Source organism: Propithecus coquereli, unplaced genomic scaffold (genome assembly GCF_000956105.1).
Source record: "Propithecus coquereli isolate 6110/MARCELLA unplaced genomic scaffold, Pcoq_1.0 Scaffold698, whole genome shotgun sequence".
Taxonomy (NCBI): Eukaryota; Metazoa; Chordata; class Mammalia; order Primates; family Indriidae; genus Propithecus; species Propithecus coquereli.
This window is the reverse complement of record NW_012153040.1, coordinates 528,571-545,232: the sequence shown is the minus strand read 5'-3', so window position 1 is coordinate 545,232 and position 16,662 is coordinate 528,571. Positions and strand designations below refer to the sequence as shown.

Sequence of the window (16,662 nt, the reverse complement as noted above, 5' to 3'; positions counted from 1 at the left end):
AGCTACTCAGGAGGCTGAGGCAGGAGAATTGCTTGAGCCCAGGAGTTTGAGATTGCGATGAGCTAGGCTGACACCACGGCACTCTAGGCTGGGCGACGGAGCGAGACTGTCTCAAAAAATAAATAAATAAATAAATAAATATATCTTTTCTTAGGAAGGGTCTTTTCAAATCTTTTGCCCACATTTATTGGGTTGTCCGTCGTCCTCTTACTGAGATATGATGCAAGTCTTTTGTCAGATAAATGTATTGTGAATACATTCTACCCAGTCTATAGCTTGACTCTGCATTTACTTAATGTCTTTCAGAGACATTTTAAATTTTGATGCCAAATTTATCAATTTGCTTTTATGGTCCATGCTTTTTTATATCCTAAATAAGAAATCTTTGCATTCTCAAAGGTCATAAAGATTTTCTCTTATGTTCTCATTTAAAAGTTTTATAGGCCAGACAGGGTGGTTCACACCTGTAATCCCAGCACTTTGGGAGGCTGAGGTGGGAGGATCAATTGAGACCAGGAGTTCAAGACCAGCCTAGGCAACATAGCAAGATCCGTGTCTACAAAAAAAAATTTTTTTTCGAGACAGAGTCTCACTATGTCACCCCAACTAGAGTGCAGTGGCGTCATCATAGCTCACTGCAACCTCAAACTCCTGGGCTCAAGAGATCCTCCTGCCTCAGCCTCCTGAATAGCTGGGACTACAGGTGCACACCACGATACCCGGCTAATTTTTCTATTTTTAGTAGAGACAGGGTCTTGCTCTTGCTCAGGCTGGTCTTGAACTCCTGGCCTCAAGCAATTCTCTGCCTTTGGACTCCCAGGAGTGCTAGGATTACATGCGTGAGCCACCACTCCCAGCCTACAAAAAAAATTTTTTAAAAGTTAGCCGGGTGTAGTGGCGCATATCTGTACTCCTAGCTACTTTCAAGGCTGAGGCTAAATAAATAAATAAATAAATAGATAGATAAATTTGCACAGTTTTAGGTTTTACATTTAGGCCTACAGTCAATTTCAATTTTTGTATATGTCACGAGGTAAGGATTGAGGTTATTTTTTTTTCTTCATTTGGTTATCTAGTTGTCTCAGAAACCTTTCTTGAAAATACTATCCCTTCCCCGTTGGATTACCTTGGCACCTCTGCTGGAAATAAACTGACCTACTTCTGAGCTCTCTCTTCTATTCCACTGGCCTGATGTCCACGTTGAAACGTATGTCAGCACCACACTGTCTCCGTCACTCTACCTTTATAATAAGTGTTGAAGTCAGGTAGCACAAGTTCTCCAAATTTGTTCTTTTTTTCCTCCCAGATGCTTTGAATATTCAGGGCCCTCTGCATTTCCATATAAATTTGTCTTGTCAATTTCTACCCAAAGAGCACTAAGATTTTAACTGGGATAATGTTGAATCTATAGATTAATTTAAAGGAGATCTGCAAGATATTCATAATATTAAGTTTTCCAATCCGTAAATATGACATTTCTTCCCATTTATTACTTCTTTAATCTCTCAGCAATATTTTTATAGTTTTTGTTATACACATTTTTGTATACATTTCATTAAATTTATTGCTAAGGATTTCCATTTCCAATTGTTCATGCTAATATATAGAAAAACAAATGATTTTTGTATAGTGACCTTGTATCCTGTAACACTGCTCAACTCAAGAAGCTTTTTTTGTGGATTCCTTTGGATTTTCTACATAAATGATCATGTCACCTGCAAATAATGACAGTTTTACTTCTTTCTTTCTGATCTGTATTCTTTCTTTCTTTTTCTTTTCTTTTTTCTTTTTTTTTTTGCTTACTTCCTAGGGCAAGAGCTCCAGCAGAATGTTGAACGAAACAAGTGGTAAGAGTGGATACTCTCCTCTCCTTGTTCCCAATTCCAGAGAGAATGCACGCAGCCTCTCCGTGAGGGATGATGTTAGTTAGCCACAGACCTTCCCCAGATCCCCTTTATGAGGCTGAGGAAATTCCTTTCCATTTCTAGTTTGCTGAACAGTTTTCACTATGAATCGGTGTGAAATTTTGTCAAATGTTTTTTCTACAGATACTGAAATTAATGTTTTTTTCTCCTTTACTCTGTTGAGATTAACCTTGTATCCCTGGAATACACCACACTTAGTAATGGTGGACTATCATTTTCATATATTGCTGGATTCAATTTGTTAACACATTCTTTTGAGCTTGCATTTATAATCATAAGGAATACTGCTTAGCAGTTTTCTTTTTTTCTAATTTGTCTGGTTTTGCTATCACGTAATGCTGGCTTCATAAAATAAACTAGAAAGTCATCTTTCTATTCTGTTTTCTGAAAGACTTTGCACAAGATTGCAATTATTTCTTTCACATAGGTTTGATTAAATTCACTAGTAAAACCGCCTGGGCCTCGATTTTTCTTTTTATGGAATGCTTTTTATTTTGAAATAATTAGCAATTCATGGGAAGCTGCAAAGATAGTACAGAGGAGTCCCACGTACCCTTCATCCATTTTCTCCCTGTGGTCTGCAGATGATGAATTCCCACAGCTTTTATTTATCTAACAAATTTTAATATTACTCTTTTTTTGAAGATACAGAATTCTAAGCTGACAGTTGTTTTTCTTTCAGCATTAAAAATTGCACTCCATTGTCTTCTGACTTGCATAGTTTACAACTAGAAGTCTGTGATCATTCTTGTCTGGCTGTCCGCAAGAGTTTTTTAATTGTCACTGGTTTTTCAGCAGTGCCCTGTGGTGGGGGGGTTGGGAGGAGTGTTTGTATATGCTTATCTTGCTTTAGGTTCCTGATTTTCTTGGATCTGTGAATGTCAGTTTTCTCTCAAATCTGGATAAATTTCAGCCATCATTTCTTCAAACACATCCTCCCTCACCGCCCATGACCCTGCTTTGTTCTTGGACTCAAATTTCAGGTATGTAAGACCACTTGATTTATCTCGTAAGTCAAACGCTGAGTTCATTTTTTTTCCCATTCTTTTTTTTCTTTCTGTGGCTCATTATGGATATGGATAGCGTCTACTGCTGTGTCCTTCAATGTACCGATCTTTTCTTCTGTCCTTTTTCGTATCTTCCACTTCTCTCTTCATCTGTGCATGATGTTTCCCTTTACATACTTAAGCACAGAGAGCATATCAACATCTTTGTGTGCTAATTCCATCATTTCTATCCTTTCCAGGTGGTCTGCATCTATTGACTGATTCTTCTCGTGATTACAGGTCACATTTTCCTGCCTCTTCATTGTCCAGTAATTTTTGTTGTTGAATCCCAGACTCTGCATTTTTCATTATTGAGTCTTGTATTCTGTTGTATTCCTTTAAGAATTATTACATTGATCTGGAGGTAAGCTACTATATTAGTTATCTATGCCACATGATAAATTTTCCCAAAACTTTAGTGGCATAAAACAATAAACATTTATGCTCTCATAGTTTCTTTCTTTTTTTTTTTTTTTTTGAGAGAGAGTCTCACTGTGTTGCCCAGGCTAGAGTGCCGTGGCGTTAGCCTAGCTCACAGCAACCTCAAACTCCTGGGCTCAAGCGATCCCCCTGCCTCAGCCTCCCGAGTAGCTGGGACTACAGGCATGTGCCACCATGCCCGGCTAATTTTTTCTATATAGTTTTAGTTGTCTGATTAATTTCTTTCTATTTTTAGTAGAGACGGGGTCTCGCTCTTGCTCAGGCTGATTTCGAACTCCTGAGCTCAAACAATCCGCCCGCCTCAGCCTCCCAGAGAGCTAGGATTACAGGCGTGAGCCACCGCGCCCGGCCCTTCTCATAGTTTCTATGGGTCAGAAAGTTAGCCGGGTGCGTTTGGCTCACGGTCTCTCGTGAGGAGGCAATCAAGCTGCCGGCAAGGCTGCAGTTATCTCGAGGAAAACTGGAGGAAGATCTACTTCCAAGCTCATCTACATGCTGCTCGCAAGCCTCAGGAGATCTGCTTCCAAGATCTTATGAGGGGTGGCTCACAACATGGCAACTGGGCCCCCCAGAGTGAGTGGATCTAAGAGATAGCAAGAGGAATACTTGAGACAGAAGAAAATCTTTTCATAACCTCATCTTGAAAGTGACAGCTTTATCCCATCACTTCTGCCATATTCTGTTCACTGGAAGCGAATCATGAAGTGCAGCCAGCATTCACCATGAGCAGATTACATGAGGAACGACCCTAAGAGTCAAGGACCCGGGGAAGTACTTTGCAGGCTGCCTACCACCCTTACTTATGGGTCTTCTCGGTCCTCTTGAAGCTTATTTTTAAGGTCTTTTAGGGCGTATCTAGAACAGCATTTACTCTAGGGCTACTTGGTTCCACTTTAAAGTGTGGTCCTTTAGGAGGCTCTACCAAATGCTCCACCTATTCAAAGAGGTTTCTCCACAGTGGCTGCTGGGAACTCAAATGATCCCCTGCCCTGCGTGAACTGGGAAGTGCTTGCCTGATAGTTCTCCATTCCTGGGAACTGTTCTTTGGAATTTATGCTTGCCCAGGCTTGTGGGGTTTCTCTCAATGCATGTACAGACTGGCATTCAAGCAAAGACTCGAAAGGACACCTATCAGATTTCTGGAACCCTTTCTCTACATATCTCCACCCTCCCAGTATTCCGCCCTGTAAATTCTAACAGTCTTTCTCCCTGAACACTGATTTGTGTCCCCTCAGATCCCACTGGTTTCCCTTCCCTGCTCCATGTGGGTTCACACTCTCTGTACCACCACCTGGAAAGTGCCTCCAGGAAAAGACTGTGGGACACAGTAGGATTTACTTCATTTCTTAACTTTTGTTCAAGGATCACAATCACAGTCTTGTACTGCTTGTTTTATGAAGTCTGAAAATAAATGCTTCCTTGATTTTTTCCAGTGTTCTAGTTGTTCATAATGGCAGAATAATCCAGCCCCTGTTACTACCTCATGGCCAGTAGAAGAATTCCTACCCAGGGACTTTTGAAAAAGTAATGATCCCAATGCTGAGCCCCAGGCCCTAGAGATTCTGGTACCCTAGGATGAGGCCTAGGGAATTCATCCCTAGGATGAATTCATGTGTTAAAAACTCTCCAGGTGATTTTTTGTTTTTTAAAGAGACAGTGTCTCATGATGTTGCCCAGGCTGGTCTCAAACCTTTGGGCTCAAGTGAGTCTCCTGCCTCAGCCCACCAAGTAGCTAGGATTACCGGTGCATGCTACTGCATCCGGCTTCGACATGATTTTAATATACAATTAGGTTTGAGAAGCAATGGACTAACTAATCATGTACAAAAAAGCTACTGAATGTAGCTTGTAATTATTAGCTTTTTCAAGCTATAGAAATGAGATCTTTCCTCCCTATTTACAAAGCAATGCCTGGTATGTTATGAAACTTCAACTGACAACATTATTTGAACTTCATCTTATTTGAAGTTTATTATATTTGGCACCTTTATTTTGCTTTTATTTATATCTTCAGGTCTTTCAGAAAAGGTCTGATCAATAGAGACTACACAAAAAGCATTAAATCTGTAGGGGGAATATAGAATTCCCCTTCCCTTCCTTTTAAATTAAGACGTAACATCTAGTACATACATGGAAATACGAAGCCACTAACTTGCAACGTTAGGAATGTAGAAGGAGCACACTTTTTTCCTCAACTTTACAAAGAAAGACGTTCACTCCTAAAACACATGGCCACTAGTTAACACGAAAGTCTCAACTCAAAACAAAAAAGCTCCCAAACCCTATTTCAGGAAAGAGGTGCAGCCAAGGCTGCCTTATATCACAGGATACTGGGTTTTAGGCCATTTTTCCTTTGGCTACTCACACCTTTGTGGAAATACTCCACCTCAGCCACACCTACCAAAAGTGGCTGAATAAAATGCACAACAAGAAAGCCTCGGGAGAACCACAGAGTAACAATCACCTGCCCTGCGCTTCTGGTCTGCATTTCCACAATGGCGAAGAGGAACAACTTCTGAAACTTATTTATAATGGATCAGGAACACCCTTGAGCTAGACTGTAACAGAACAGCCCCCAGTGAATCACTGTTCTCTGAATTCACGCCTTAGGCGGAGTCCTCCCACTGAATCTGAGCTGGCCTGTGATTTCCCTGGACCAAAAAAGTGGGACAGAAGGGTCACTGTCTGAGTTCCAAGCTTAGGTCTAACTTCCATTTTCATGCTCTTGGAACTGGAAATATGCCATGAAGGTGCCCAAGAAGAAAAATCACTTGGACAGGGGAGCCCACGCATCCTGTAAGCCCAGACCCCAGCCCTCTCTGGCTGACTACAGCTGCAGGAGTGGGCCCAGGCAAAGCCAACAAAGAACTGTCCAGCCAACCTAGAAAAATGTAAAAAATAAAATTCCCATTGTAAGCCACTTAGTTTTGAAATGATTTGCTATGCAGCAAGAGCTAATTAGAGAGGTGTCTTGGTGTAGTGATTAATAGCTTATTCTCTGAAGTCAGACTACCCAGGTTTTGAATCTACTGCTTCTTAACTGTATGAACCTCAGCAAGTTACTTAACCTTTCTGGACCACTGTTTCCACATGTGAAAAACAGGGATAAGAATAGTACTTAATACCCCGTTGGGCTGTAAGTATTAAATGAGTTAACATTATAAGCATTTGGAACAGTTTAGATAGAGCACATGGTAAATGTTCAACTATTGAAGAATAACGCAATTTACATTTATGTAATTTATCTCAATTAAAGATATTCGTAGTATTTTAGGAAACAAATACAACCTTATGAGGTAGTCATTTGCCTACCTGATAAACGTGTAAATGACTTTGAAGAAATCTACTTAACTTTCACATTCTTAGGCCCCTAGAATCTTCTGTGGTCCCACGCACTTACCTGCATAGGGGACACAGCTGCTGCGGGAGGGGTTTTCATAGGACTTGGACTCAGAGGCGTTCGAGGAATTGCAGCTGCAGAAGGACTTGGTACTACAAAAACAACAACCAGCCAATGATGAATGCACTATAGTACAACGGCAGCTTTAATCACTCATCTCCACTGAAGCATTCACCAGATTAACCAGTGCTCTCCTATGCTGTAGAAACTTGTCTTGGCTGATGCCTAACCTATGCTGCACACTCACAGCCGTGCCCCAGCGTACAGGTGCTTCTCCCCGCATCAGGTAGACTGCTTGCTTCCCTAGAGTAGTCACGTTTATTTCCAACCCTGGTTCTGCATTTAATTACATGATGTGGTTAACACGCTCCATACACCAAAGAAATCCAAGTACCAAAAAAACCCCAGGAGGAATATTTCTATAACTTCATCAGGTAAGAAGCTGGCATGTGGTGGATGTTCACTAAGTGCATATTAAGCCAGGTGTGGTGGCCCACGCCTGAGTTCCAGCCACTTAGGAGGCTGAGGTGGGATGGTCGCGTGAGCATAGGCTCCGGCCTGGGCAACACCACGAGACTTGTCTCAAAAAAACCCCAAACTGTGTATTAAACAAAAGAATGATGAACTCCTGCTCATCTTTCCTCCTGCAGAGTTCATCGCTTCGTACCTCATGCATTTCCTGATTTGTATTTAACATGGGGATGCGTAAATATTTGTTTGCATATCAGTCTCCCTCTCTAGACTGAACTGGTGAAAGCTTGTTTATTCTTTTTTTAATTAATTTATTAATTTCTAGAGACTTGAGCATAGCTCAGATTCTAGTAAAGGCAACATAAAAATGGTTATTCATTTGAAGCTGAATTGAATTAAAAACAAGAGACACAAATGAATTCAGGAACATTACGCAATGTGGCAAGAAGCAGCAGATCACCGTGGACCTTTCATGCAGCCAGGTACTAATGTTTAGAATTGACAGCTTTAGATGTATTCTTTTTTACTGAGATAAAATTCCCATAACAAAGTTAACCATTTAAAAATACACAGTTCAGTGGAACTTAGTACATTCACAATATTGTGCAACTATCACCTCTATCAAGTTCCAAAACATTTTTATCACCCCAAAAGGTAACCCAGGACCTATTAAGCAATTGTTCCCCATCCACCCCTTCCCCTGTCCCTGGCAATCACCAATCTGCTTTCTAGCTCTATAGCTTGACCTAATCTGCATATTTCATATAAATGGAATCTTATGTGGTCTGTTTCATCTGTCTTCTTTCAATTAACATAATGTCATAAAGCTTCATCCATGTCACAGCACGTATCAGTACTTCATTTCTTTCTTATGGCTGAATAATATTCCATTTAATGCACAGACCACATTTTGTTTATCCATTCATCCGATGCACGGACACCTGAGTCATTTCCATCTCTTGCTTTCCATCACTTCCATCACTATTCACTATTGTGAATAGTGCTATTGTGAGGCCAGGCGCGGTGGCTCACACCTGTAATCCTAGCACTCTGGGAGGCCGAGGCAGGAAGATTGCTTGAGCTCAGGAGTTCAAGACCAACCTGAGCAAGAGCGAGACCCCGTCTCTACTATAAATAGAAAGAAATTAGCCAAACAACTAAAAATAGAAAAAGATTAGCTGGGCATGGTGGCGCATGCCTGTAGTCCTAGCTACTCAGGAGGCTGAGGCAGAAGGATCACTTGAGCCCAGGAGCTGGAGGTTGCTGTGAGCTAGGCTGACACCACGGCACTCTAGCCTAGGCAAGAGAGTAAGACTCTGTCTCAAAAAAAAAAAAAAATAGTGCTGCTGTGAATAGAACATTTATATGAAAGTACAGATGCTCCTCGATTTACAATGAGGTTACGTACCTATTAACCCGCCATAATTTGATGATATTATAAGTCAAAAATGCATTTAATATACCTAGCCTATTAAATATCATAGCCTAGCCTACCTTAAACATGTTCGGAACACTTACATCAGCCTAGAGTTGACTAAAATTAGCTAACATAAAGCCTATTATATGATAAAGTATTGAATATCTCATGTAATTTACTAAATACTGTACCAAATGTGTATTGCTTTTACACCATTATAAAGTTGAAAAATCCTAAGTCAAATCATTGAAAGTCAAGGACCATCTGTATTTGTCTGAATACCTGTTTTACAATTCTTTTGAGTATGTAACTAGGAGTGGAACTGATGAGTCATTTAGATATATTTGATTATAAAATAACATATTTGGCTTTTTAAAAAAGGTCAATATAGAGGCAGATATATCTTTTTCTGCATTACAGCCTGTTTTATTAACATTTTAAGTAGTTGCACATTTTAGTGTAGACATTCCATCATCATTTTATTTTCAAAGCACATATATTTTATTCACAGTCAAACCACTGTAAGTCAGGGACCATCTATATTTGTCTGAATACCTATTTTTCAATTCTTTTCAATATATATTACCATGAGCTCAGATGTGAGGAAGGAAAAAAAATAAAAAAAAGAAAAAAGAAAAAGAAAATGAATATATAACAAGAAGTAGAATTATGACTGTATTAATGGGTCATAATTGTCTTAATCCTTTTAATGGGCATTTTAAGCAATATCCAGGTTTTCCATTTTTTCAAGCAATGCTATATTAAAAACTCTGTATGTTTATCTTTATACATGTGTGCCAGTATCACGCACAAGAACTTCAGGTTTTGTGACCACATACCATCTTACACTGGAAGATACTAACTGCTCCCCAGGATGTCTAATGTATACGTGTGACTTTTGCTCCAATTTTAAGTCAAAGAAAACTCATTTGTGTATAATCACAGAATATAGATTCCAATAGGCTGCTACAAAGTTTAAAGAATTTCTAGATAAAAATTTAAGAACATATTACAATTAATTGTTTTAAAAACTACATCCCTCTCCCGTTCCCAGAGCTGAGGAGGTTAGAGACGTGAAAAAGAGGCAGGTACGTGAAGGTGGGGAGGGCGAGCTTCCGGGCAGAGAGGAAGCACTGGCCCTGAGTGACAGAGCCTGGCTGGATCCGGAACTGCAGCGAGCGGGGAAGAGTGGTTCAAATGAGGTAAGGGGTCGGCAGAGGCGAGACCATGCAGGCATCTGGGAAGCAGAATTTTATCCCAACTATAATAACGCAATTAAAGGATTTTAAACAAGAAAAGATCTTTCTGTCATGGAATGAAACAGGGAGGTAATCAGGAGGTTACTGAAATTAGTGGTTGATGGTGGCTTGAGCTAAAGGCTGTGCCACCAGAGGTGGGGAGGAGTAGATTAGCAAAGACACCCGTGTGGGAGGCTGGATCGCCAGGACTTGCTAATAAGGCCTAGATGTAGTGGTGAGAAGAAGAACTTAAGGAAGATTCCTAGGTTTCTGGTGTAAGTAACTGGGTGAGCAGTGCTGCCACTTACGCATAAGGAAAGGCTGACGCTGAGAGACAAGGGCTTGGTTTTGGACATAAAAGATGTCTAGGAGATACCTGAGTATCAATGCCAAGTAGGCATCTGGATATACAGAACTGAGGAGCTCACAGGAAGGGAAGAGCTGAAGTTATGTATCTGGAAGTTTTTAGGCACAGAGAAGATATTTATAGTCACAGGAATGTGTGTGCTCCACCTAGGGAGAAAACACACATCTCTGTATGGGTTAATGCACCCGTCTGAGACCAACACCTCTGAAGCTGAATACATCTCAAATCTCCTGTTAAAATGTACCTTATATTAAGTCTAACTCATCAATATTATATGAAAGTTAATGAGATTAAGAGATTAAGATGGTAAAGAATATCAAAGCAGGCCAGAGAACATATGCTAAGTGAATGCCACCACATGCCCATGGCACAAGGTACAAGAAATCAGTTACCTTGAGACGCACTGTCGAAGGACTTGATGAGGGTTTTGACAGTGGGAGTGGGCTCTGAGGAAGTTGAGGACCTTCTGCTCAGTCCCATTCCTTGCCTTAAGGCTGCCAAATCTCTCTCAACAGCATTCATGTAATTGTATACCCGGCCTCGCTCCTCTTCTTGCCTAAAAACAATATTAAAACCAGAGCATTTTTACCTACGTACTAAAAAATACACATTTTCCCCTCCCAACTGAAAAGCATTAAAAAGTATCTTTAAATAATTGTATCAGTTGAGCTTAGTAAATTACCTGGTCTAATATTCTCATTTGCTTGATAAATAACAGGAAATGATACTGAAATTTTTATATCAGGTTATCCTAAGTAAGTTAAATAATCATCAAATTCCATCTTCATCTGAGTAAGTGTAAGGCTAGGACATCAGTAATCAATTAGCAGTAAAATGGAAGGCAGACTGGCCAGAGATCCTGACTCAGACCTGGGAATCTCCAGAGCCTGTGCTGCCAAGAAGGCCCAACCCTTCAGAGAAGCCTGGGGACTCACCAGTACATGTGAATAATTACATTGGCTCTAGCTACCATGTCATGCTTAGATGTGGAAATACAAAGAAGGGAAACCAAAGTCCATGCTCTTAAAAACAAACAAAAACCCAAGAAAACTGCTGTGATCTCCAAATAGAAAAAACCCTTAGACCCATATTAGTAAGTAATATGAATTCCCTAGAAGCTCAGTGTGATGTATCCTGAGTCATCTGAAAAGAATCAATTCCATTTCATTTCTGGCCCACTCTAATTCACTGAGCTGACTGACACAAAAGTTTTCACCTGGAATAAGAGTGTAATTGCAGAGTTTGTACCTGTCACATAACTATCTTAGACAGACCAAAATAAAGCCAGTCCTTAGGAAAATTTATCTTTGGTGGCCATTTGGCTCTTCTGGCAGAGTCTTCTGCCATAGGATCTCAAGTTCAGCTAGCTGTCATGATTAGAAGTTTTAATAAGGAATCTATAACAATGATTATCAAATTTTTTGATCTTAGAACCCTTTCCATCCTAAAAATGACTAAAGACCCCAAAAGCTTTTGTTTATGTGGGTTATCTTCTACTAAATTAAATTTAAACTAAGAAATACATAACAATATTTAATTCATCCAAAAATAAAAATGAACCCAGGACTTATTAACACGATCACATATTTTTATGAAAAATAACTATATTTTCCAAAAAGAAAAAAAATTAGTAAGAAGAATAACAGCACTTTACATTTATAAATTATTTCTTTAATGTCTGGTTTAATAGAAGAAAGCTAGATTCTCATTCCTTCTGTATTCAATCTATTGAGATATTTAAAAAAACAGGTCTTATATAGATATGTAAATAGAAACGGGAAGAATATTTTAATAGCCTTTGTAGATAACTGTGGCTATTCTTCTTTGATACTACACCAAAATGCAGCAAGTGGTAATAACTTAAAATTTAGTTTCAATGTGGAATCTGAAATGATATAAATGAACTTTTCCTATTTTATCCATTAAAATCCACTCAATTTTGTACTTTGAATGCATCTTTTTACCCATATATGATCATTTAACATCTTTCATTGGTCAGAAGGAAAATACTGGTTCACTGAGTTACACAAATTTTCCAAATGCCTGTCATTATACTATATATATATTAAAGGCACATTTGTTAATATCGCCAATGAGCTCATCAGAAAACTCTTTAAATATGAGGAGCTGCCAGGCTCACCAATGGTAGATAGATGTTTTCCAAAATCCTAACATTCTTTCGAATGCCCACATTTTATCACTGGCAACAAATATGGCTAGTTGTTTTCCCTGAGGTGACAGGCTCTCTTAATCATTTTCAAGAAATATCTACCAAATACCAAAATCTGAATATCTGCAGTTTGTCTGTCAGTCATTCTCAAGCAAAAGTGGCATTCCACAACAAAAGAGAAGTAGCTCAAACTAAAAGTCACACAGCGTTTTCCTCAAGACAGCCTCATACTTCGTTATACAGCAGATACAGCAGAAGCGTTTTTTTCATGCTTCCCATTTTGTCATATAGAATGCTAAAAAGCGTTTACTCGAAGACTGATGATTAGCAGAATTAACAATTTATTGTTTCACCAAGGACATCTTCAAGTGAAATCTGCATTTTTTTTTAAATGCAAGTGTGTGATGGTGAAGAATATAGTGACTACGAGTGCAATTTGGTGCTAAGGCCTTGATCCACCAACTGTTTACACTTGCCTTTTCACTCTCAGGGCAGAAGTCTACACAGTGAAAAGGGCAAACATTGTGATGGTATTATTATGAACAGTTTCACTCACAGATCCCCTGAAAGGGCCTTAGCCCAGAAATGTGTAGACCTCACTTGGGGAACTACTACTGTACAAGGTACCACCTCTTTCAAAAGGTTCTTCTTTTAAATATGTGTCTCAAGACTGATGAGCTTCTGAGATCCAGTGGAATGATCCTTTAAGAGTAGAATTTCACTCGCTCATTCAGTAGAGAATAAAGATTTCTGATACATTATTCATGTAACAGTATACAGGAAAAAAAGTAATGTAATACAAGTTTTACACCAATAAAGAAACAATAATCTGCTTAAAGAAGCCAGTGAAAAATGCTTAGCAATGTTTTTCTCTGGGCCATACACTAGAGCTGGGCAATAATAAGATAAGATAGCTTTTCAAAGATATTCTGTTAGTTTTTGAATTTTCTTCCCTATACCTAAGAATTACTCAAAGTAAGGAATAATCAAATTCTTAATAATAACCTCAAAGGGCCCCCACTCATAGATGGAGTCTCACTGTGGAGCTCAGAGCATATCACAAATGTCATTTCATCTAATAATTTTTTCAAATTTCCAACGATCTCTGTTAGATGGGGTGAAAAACACTACTGTGGAGATTCATACGGTTATATGATAAAACAAGTGAAAACTCCTCAAGTGAGTGATGGAGAGAAACTCACCTACATTCTCTACTTGGGACTCCAAAAATACTAAAGTATACTGAGTATTGCCCTGAGCACTTTGCAGGTATTATCTTATTTAATACTTCCAACAATACTGTAAAGCAGGCAGTATTGCCTCCACTTTAAAGATGAGAAAACTGAAGCTCAGGGAAGTTAAGGTTTCTGACCAAGATCACATAGCTAGCAAGAGGCTCCAGAGTCCACACCTTCATCGCAAGGCTAGAATCTGAAAAGTAACATGGCTGGATTGTGAGGACAGGGGAAAGGAGAGAATATGATGTACCCTATGCCAGGAGCATTCTGGCTCCCTCCAGAGGTGTGAAACACCCCTGAAAGAGCCATACAGACTACACTATTTTATTTTATTTATTTATTTTTTTTGAGACAGAGTCTCACTCTTTTGCCCAGGCTAGAGTGAGTGCCGTGGCGTCAGCCTAGCTCACAGCAACCTCAAACTCCTGGGCTCAAGCGATCCTCCTGCCTCAGCCTCCTGAGTAGCTAGGACTACAGGCATGCGCCACCATGCCCGGCTAATTTTTTCTATATATTTTTAGTTGTCCAATTAATTTCTTTCTATTTTTAGTAGAGACGGGGTCTCGCTCTTGCTCAGGCTGGTTTTGAACTCCTGAGCTCAAACAATCCGCCCGCCTCGGCCTCCCAGAGTGCTAGGATTACAGGCGTGAGCCACCGCGCCCGGCCCAGACTGCACTATTTTACATGTATCATAAAATGAGGCTCAGAAAAGTAGAGTGACTTCCATCACATCCAACCTTACTAAGTGTCAAACTCCACACTCTTACCATAATACCACATCACAAAATTGGGATTTAAGTGTTCTCTACTGAAAAATAAGTACACACTGGTGTCTCAGAACATACTTGCGTGACTTTATTTCCTCCAATTCTTTTGTGAGTTTCTCATTTTTTTCTTGAGCTTCATGTAACCTGCGCTTCAGATCGCCAATCTCCTCTTGTGCTTCAGATTTAATGTCATTTGCAATGACTACTGCAGTCTGGAGATCAGCTTGAAACTGCCGCCACTCCGCAGATTCTTCCTATATTAAAAAACTAACTTTTTATTTCCAAAAGAGAGCAATGAAGATTTATTTAAAAGCAATAAAATTTGTTTCTGATTAGATTGCTATAATGCACTGTACTCCCAAATGATGATTAAATTTTTTTAACCCAGAGAATTGCTATTACCTATTTATAACAGGCAATGAAGCTATTATTAGTGAACTTGTTCTTAATGAGGAAAAGGTTTTCTAGCTGATCTGCATATGGGGGGCATCAGGCACTCAGTACCCAATAAATATTAATGAAACTAAATATCAAGCCTCCCTTCCTCATGCAAGTCTCAAAGTAAGTCTTATGAAAATAAACATCAACCAAAATTTACAAAGCTTTACCTCTGAAAAGCTCAAGAAGGTATATTAATGGTATGTGAACCATACAGTAAAAAACTATAAATATCCTGACATCAAAGACTAAGAGGAGAAAAAAAAAAAAATCAAAGAAAAGGAAAAGGAAGAGGAAGCCAGAAGAAAAACAACAAACTCAATATAGGCAGACAAAATTATACAACGAGGCGCTAAGGAACTGTATGGTCTGTTGCTTCCCACAGCCATGGAGGATGCGGGTGCGGCTGGGTGGGAAGTCTCCCCACGGCCTCACCTCCACCAGAGCCAAAGCTGGGCCACACCGGAATCCAGTTCCCCCTTGTCCCCAAAGTGATTTTCTGACATCAGGAAGGCAGTCTGAGTACTGTGGCATGACCCAAACTATGAGATTAGCTTTCTCCCCACTCTTGGCATTATGGCGGCCCTGCTGTTGGCAAGCTGATCGAATCCACAGAATAAAGAAAACAAAAATCAAATGAAAGCAGCTTAGTTTGGGACACTTTATAATCCAAAGCTAATAAACTTTCTTTTCAAAATATAACACTTGTTTCCTAAATCCATCTTCCTAAAATTACTGCCCATAAATTACCAAAGGTTTAGTATTCTTCATCTGAAATGCCTGGGACCAGAAATGTTTTGGATTTTTTCAGATTTTGGAATGTTTGGATTATCCTTACCAGACGAGCATCCCAAATCCAAAAATCCATGAGCATTTCCTTTGAGCATCACGCCAATGCTCAAAAAATTTCAGATTCTGCAGCATTTCAGACTTCAGATTAGGGATAGTCACCCTGTAGTACATTCTCCTACCCAAAATCCAGCACTAGTCCCAATTTGAAACGATAGCATTTGCTTTCTGCCCAAAGCCCAATGGGGCCAATATTACCATTCCATCTACAGCCGAAGATGAGTGATAACATGGTCAGTGACTACAGCTCAAATGTCAGAAAATTTTGTTTTCTAACAAGACCATACATGAAGATTCATCCTACCCGAAGTCTCCTGTGTAGTGTCTTGATTTCTCTTTCCATGTCATGTTTTTGGTCCTGGAGTTTTTTAACTGTATCTGAAAAGACCGCCAAAGTTTAAATATTTATTCTTATAGCTGTGTTCCAAAGAAACAACATAAACAGAGGAGGTACTTAAATATGAAATTCAATAAAAGCTATCCTGCCCAAAGACTCTTTAAAAAAATCCCTATCACACTAGATGACATCTGGAGTTTATTAGCTTTTTTTTTAGAAAATATGTATATTTAAATATTTATTCTTATATGAGTGAGATCAAATTAACACTTACCTGATAACATGACTTAAAAATGACAACATACAGAGTATCTTCATGCCAATATATGAATACATGTATATTTAAATCTTTGAAAAATGAAAGTAATGTTATTTTTAATATAATCAAAACAGGAATGAATACATATTATAAAATTAAATCCAGACAGAACAGAGTTGTGAAGAAAGTGAACGTCCACCCCACTTACTAACGATGGTAAATCTGAATCAAATGAATATTTAGAGACTTGCACACGTTTTTAATTGTCATATATGAGTATTGTGTTTGATTTATTTGTT

The 16,662-nt window shown here is 39.1% G+C and overlaps 1 protein-coding gene across 2 annotated transcripts in view; it reads right to left on the bottom strand.

Annotated features, from left to right (window-relative positions):
* SPECC1L (sperm antigen with calponin homology and coiled-coil domains 1-like) overlaps positions 1–16,662 on the bottom strand; it is a 150,110-nt gene that overhangs the window by 53,892 nt on the left and 79,556 nt on the right. For both annotated transcript variants that reach the window (XR_001138164.1, XM_012661007.1), the window contains 4 exons: positions 16,072–16,145; positions 14,559–14,734; positions 10,698–10,861; positions 6,813–6,904 (listed from right to left, as the gene is read on the bottom strand). Coding sequence is in view for 1 of the 2 variants with exons in the window: in XM_012661007.1 (XP_012516461.1) it covers positions 6,813–6,904; positions 10,698–10,861; positions 14,559–14,734; positions 16,072–16,145 (506 nt within the window). In the remaining variant the exon portion in view is untranslated. The remainder of the gene's footprint in view (positions 1–6,812; positions 6,905–10,697; positions 10,862–14,558; positions 14,735–16,071; positions 16,146–16,662) is intronic.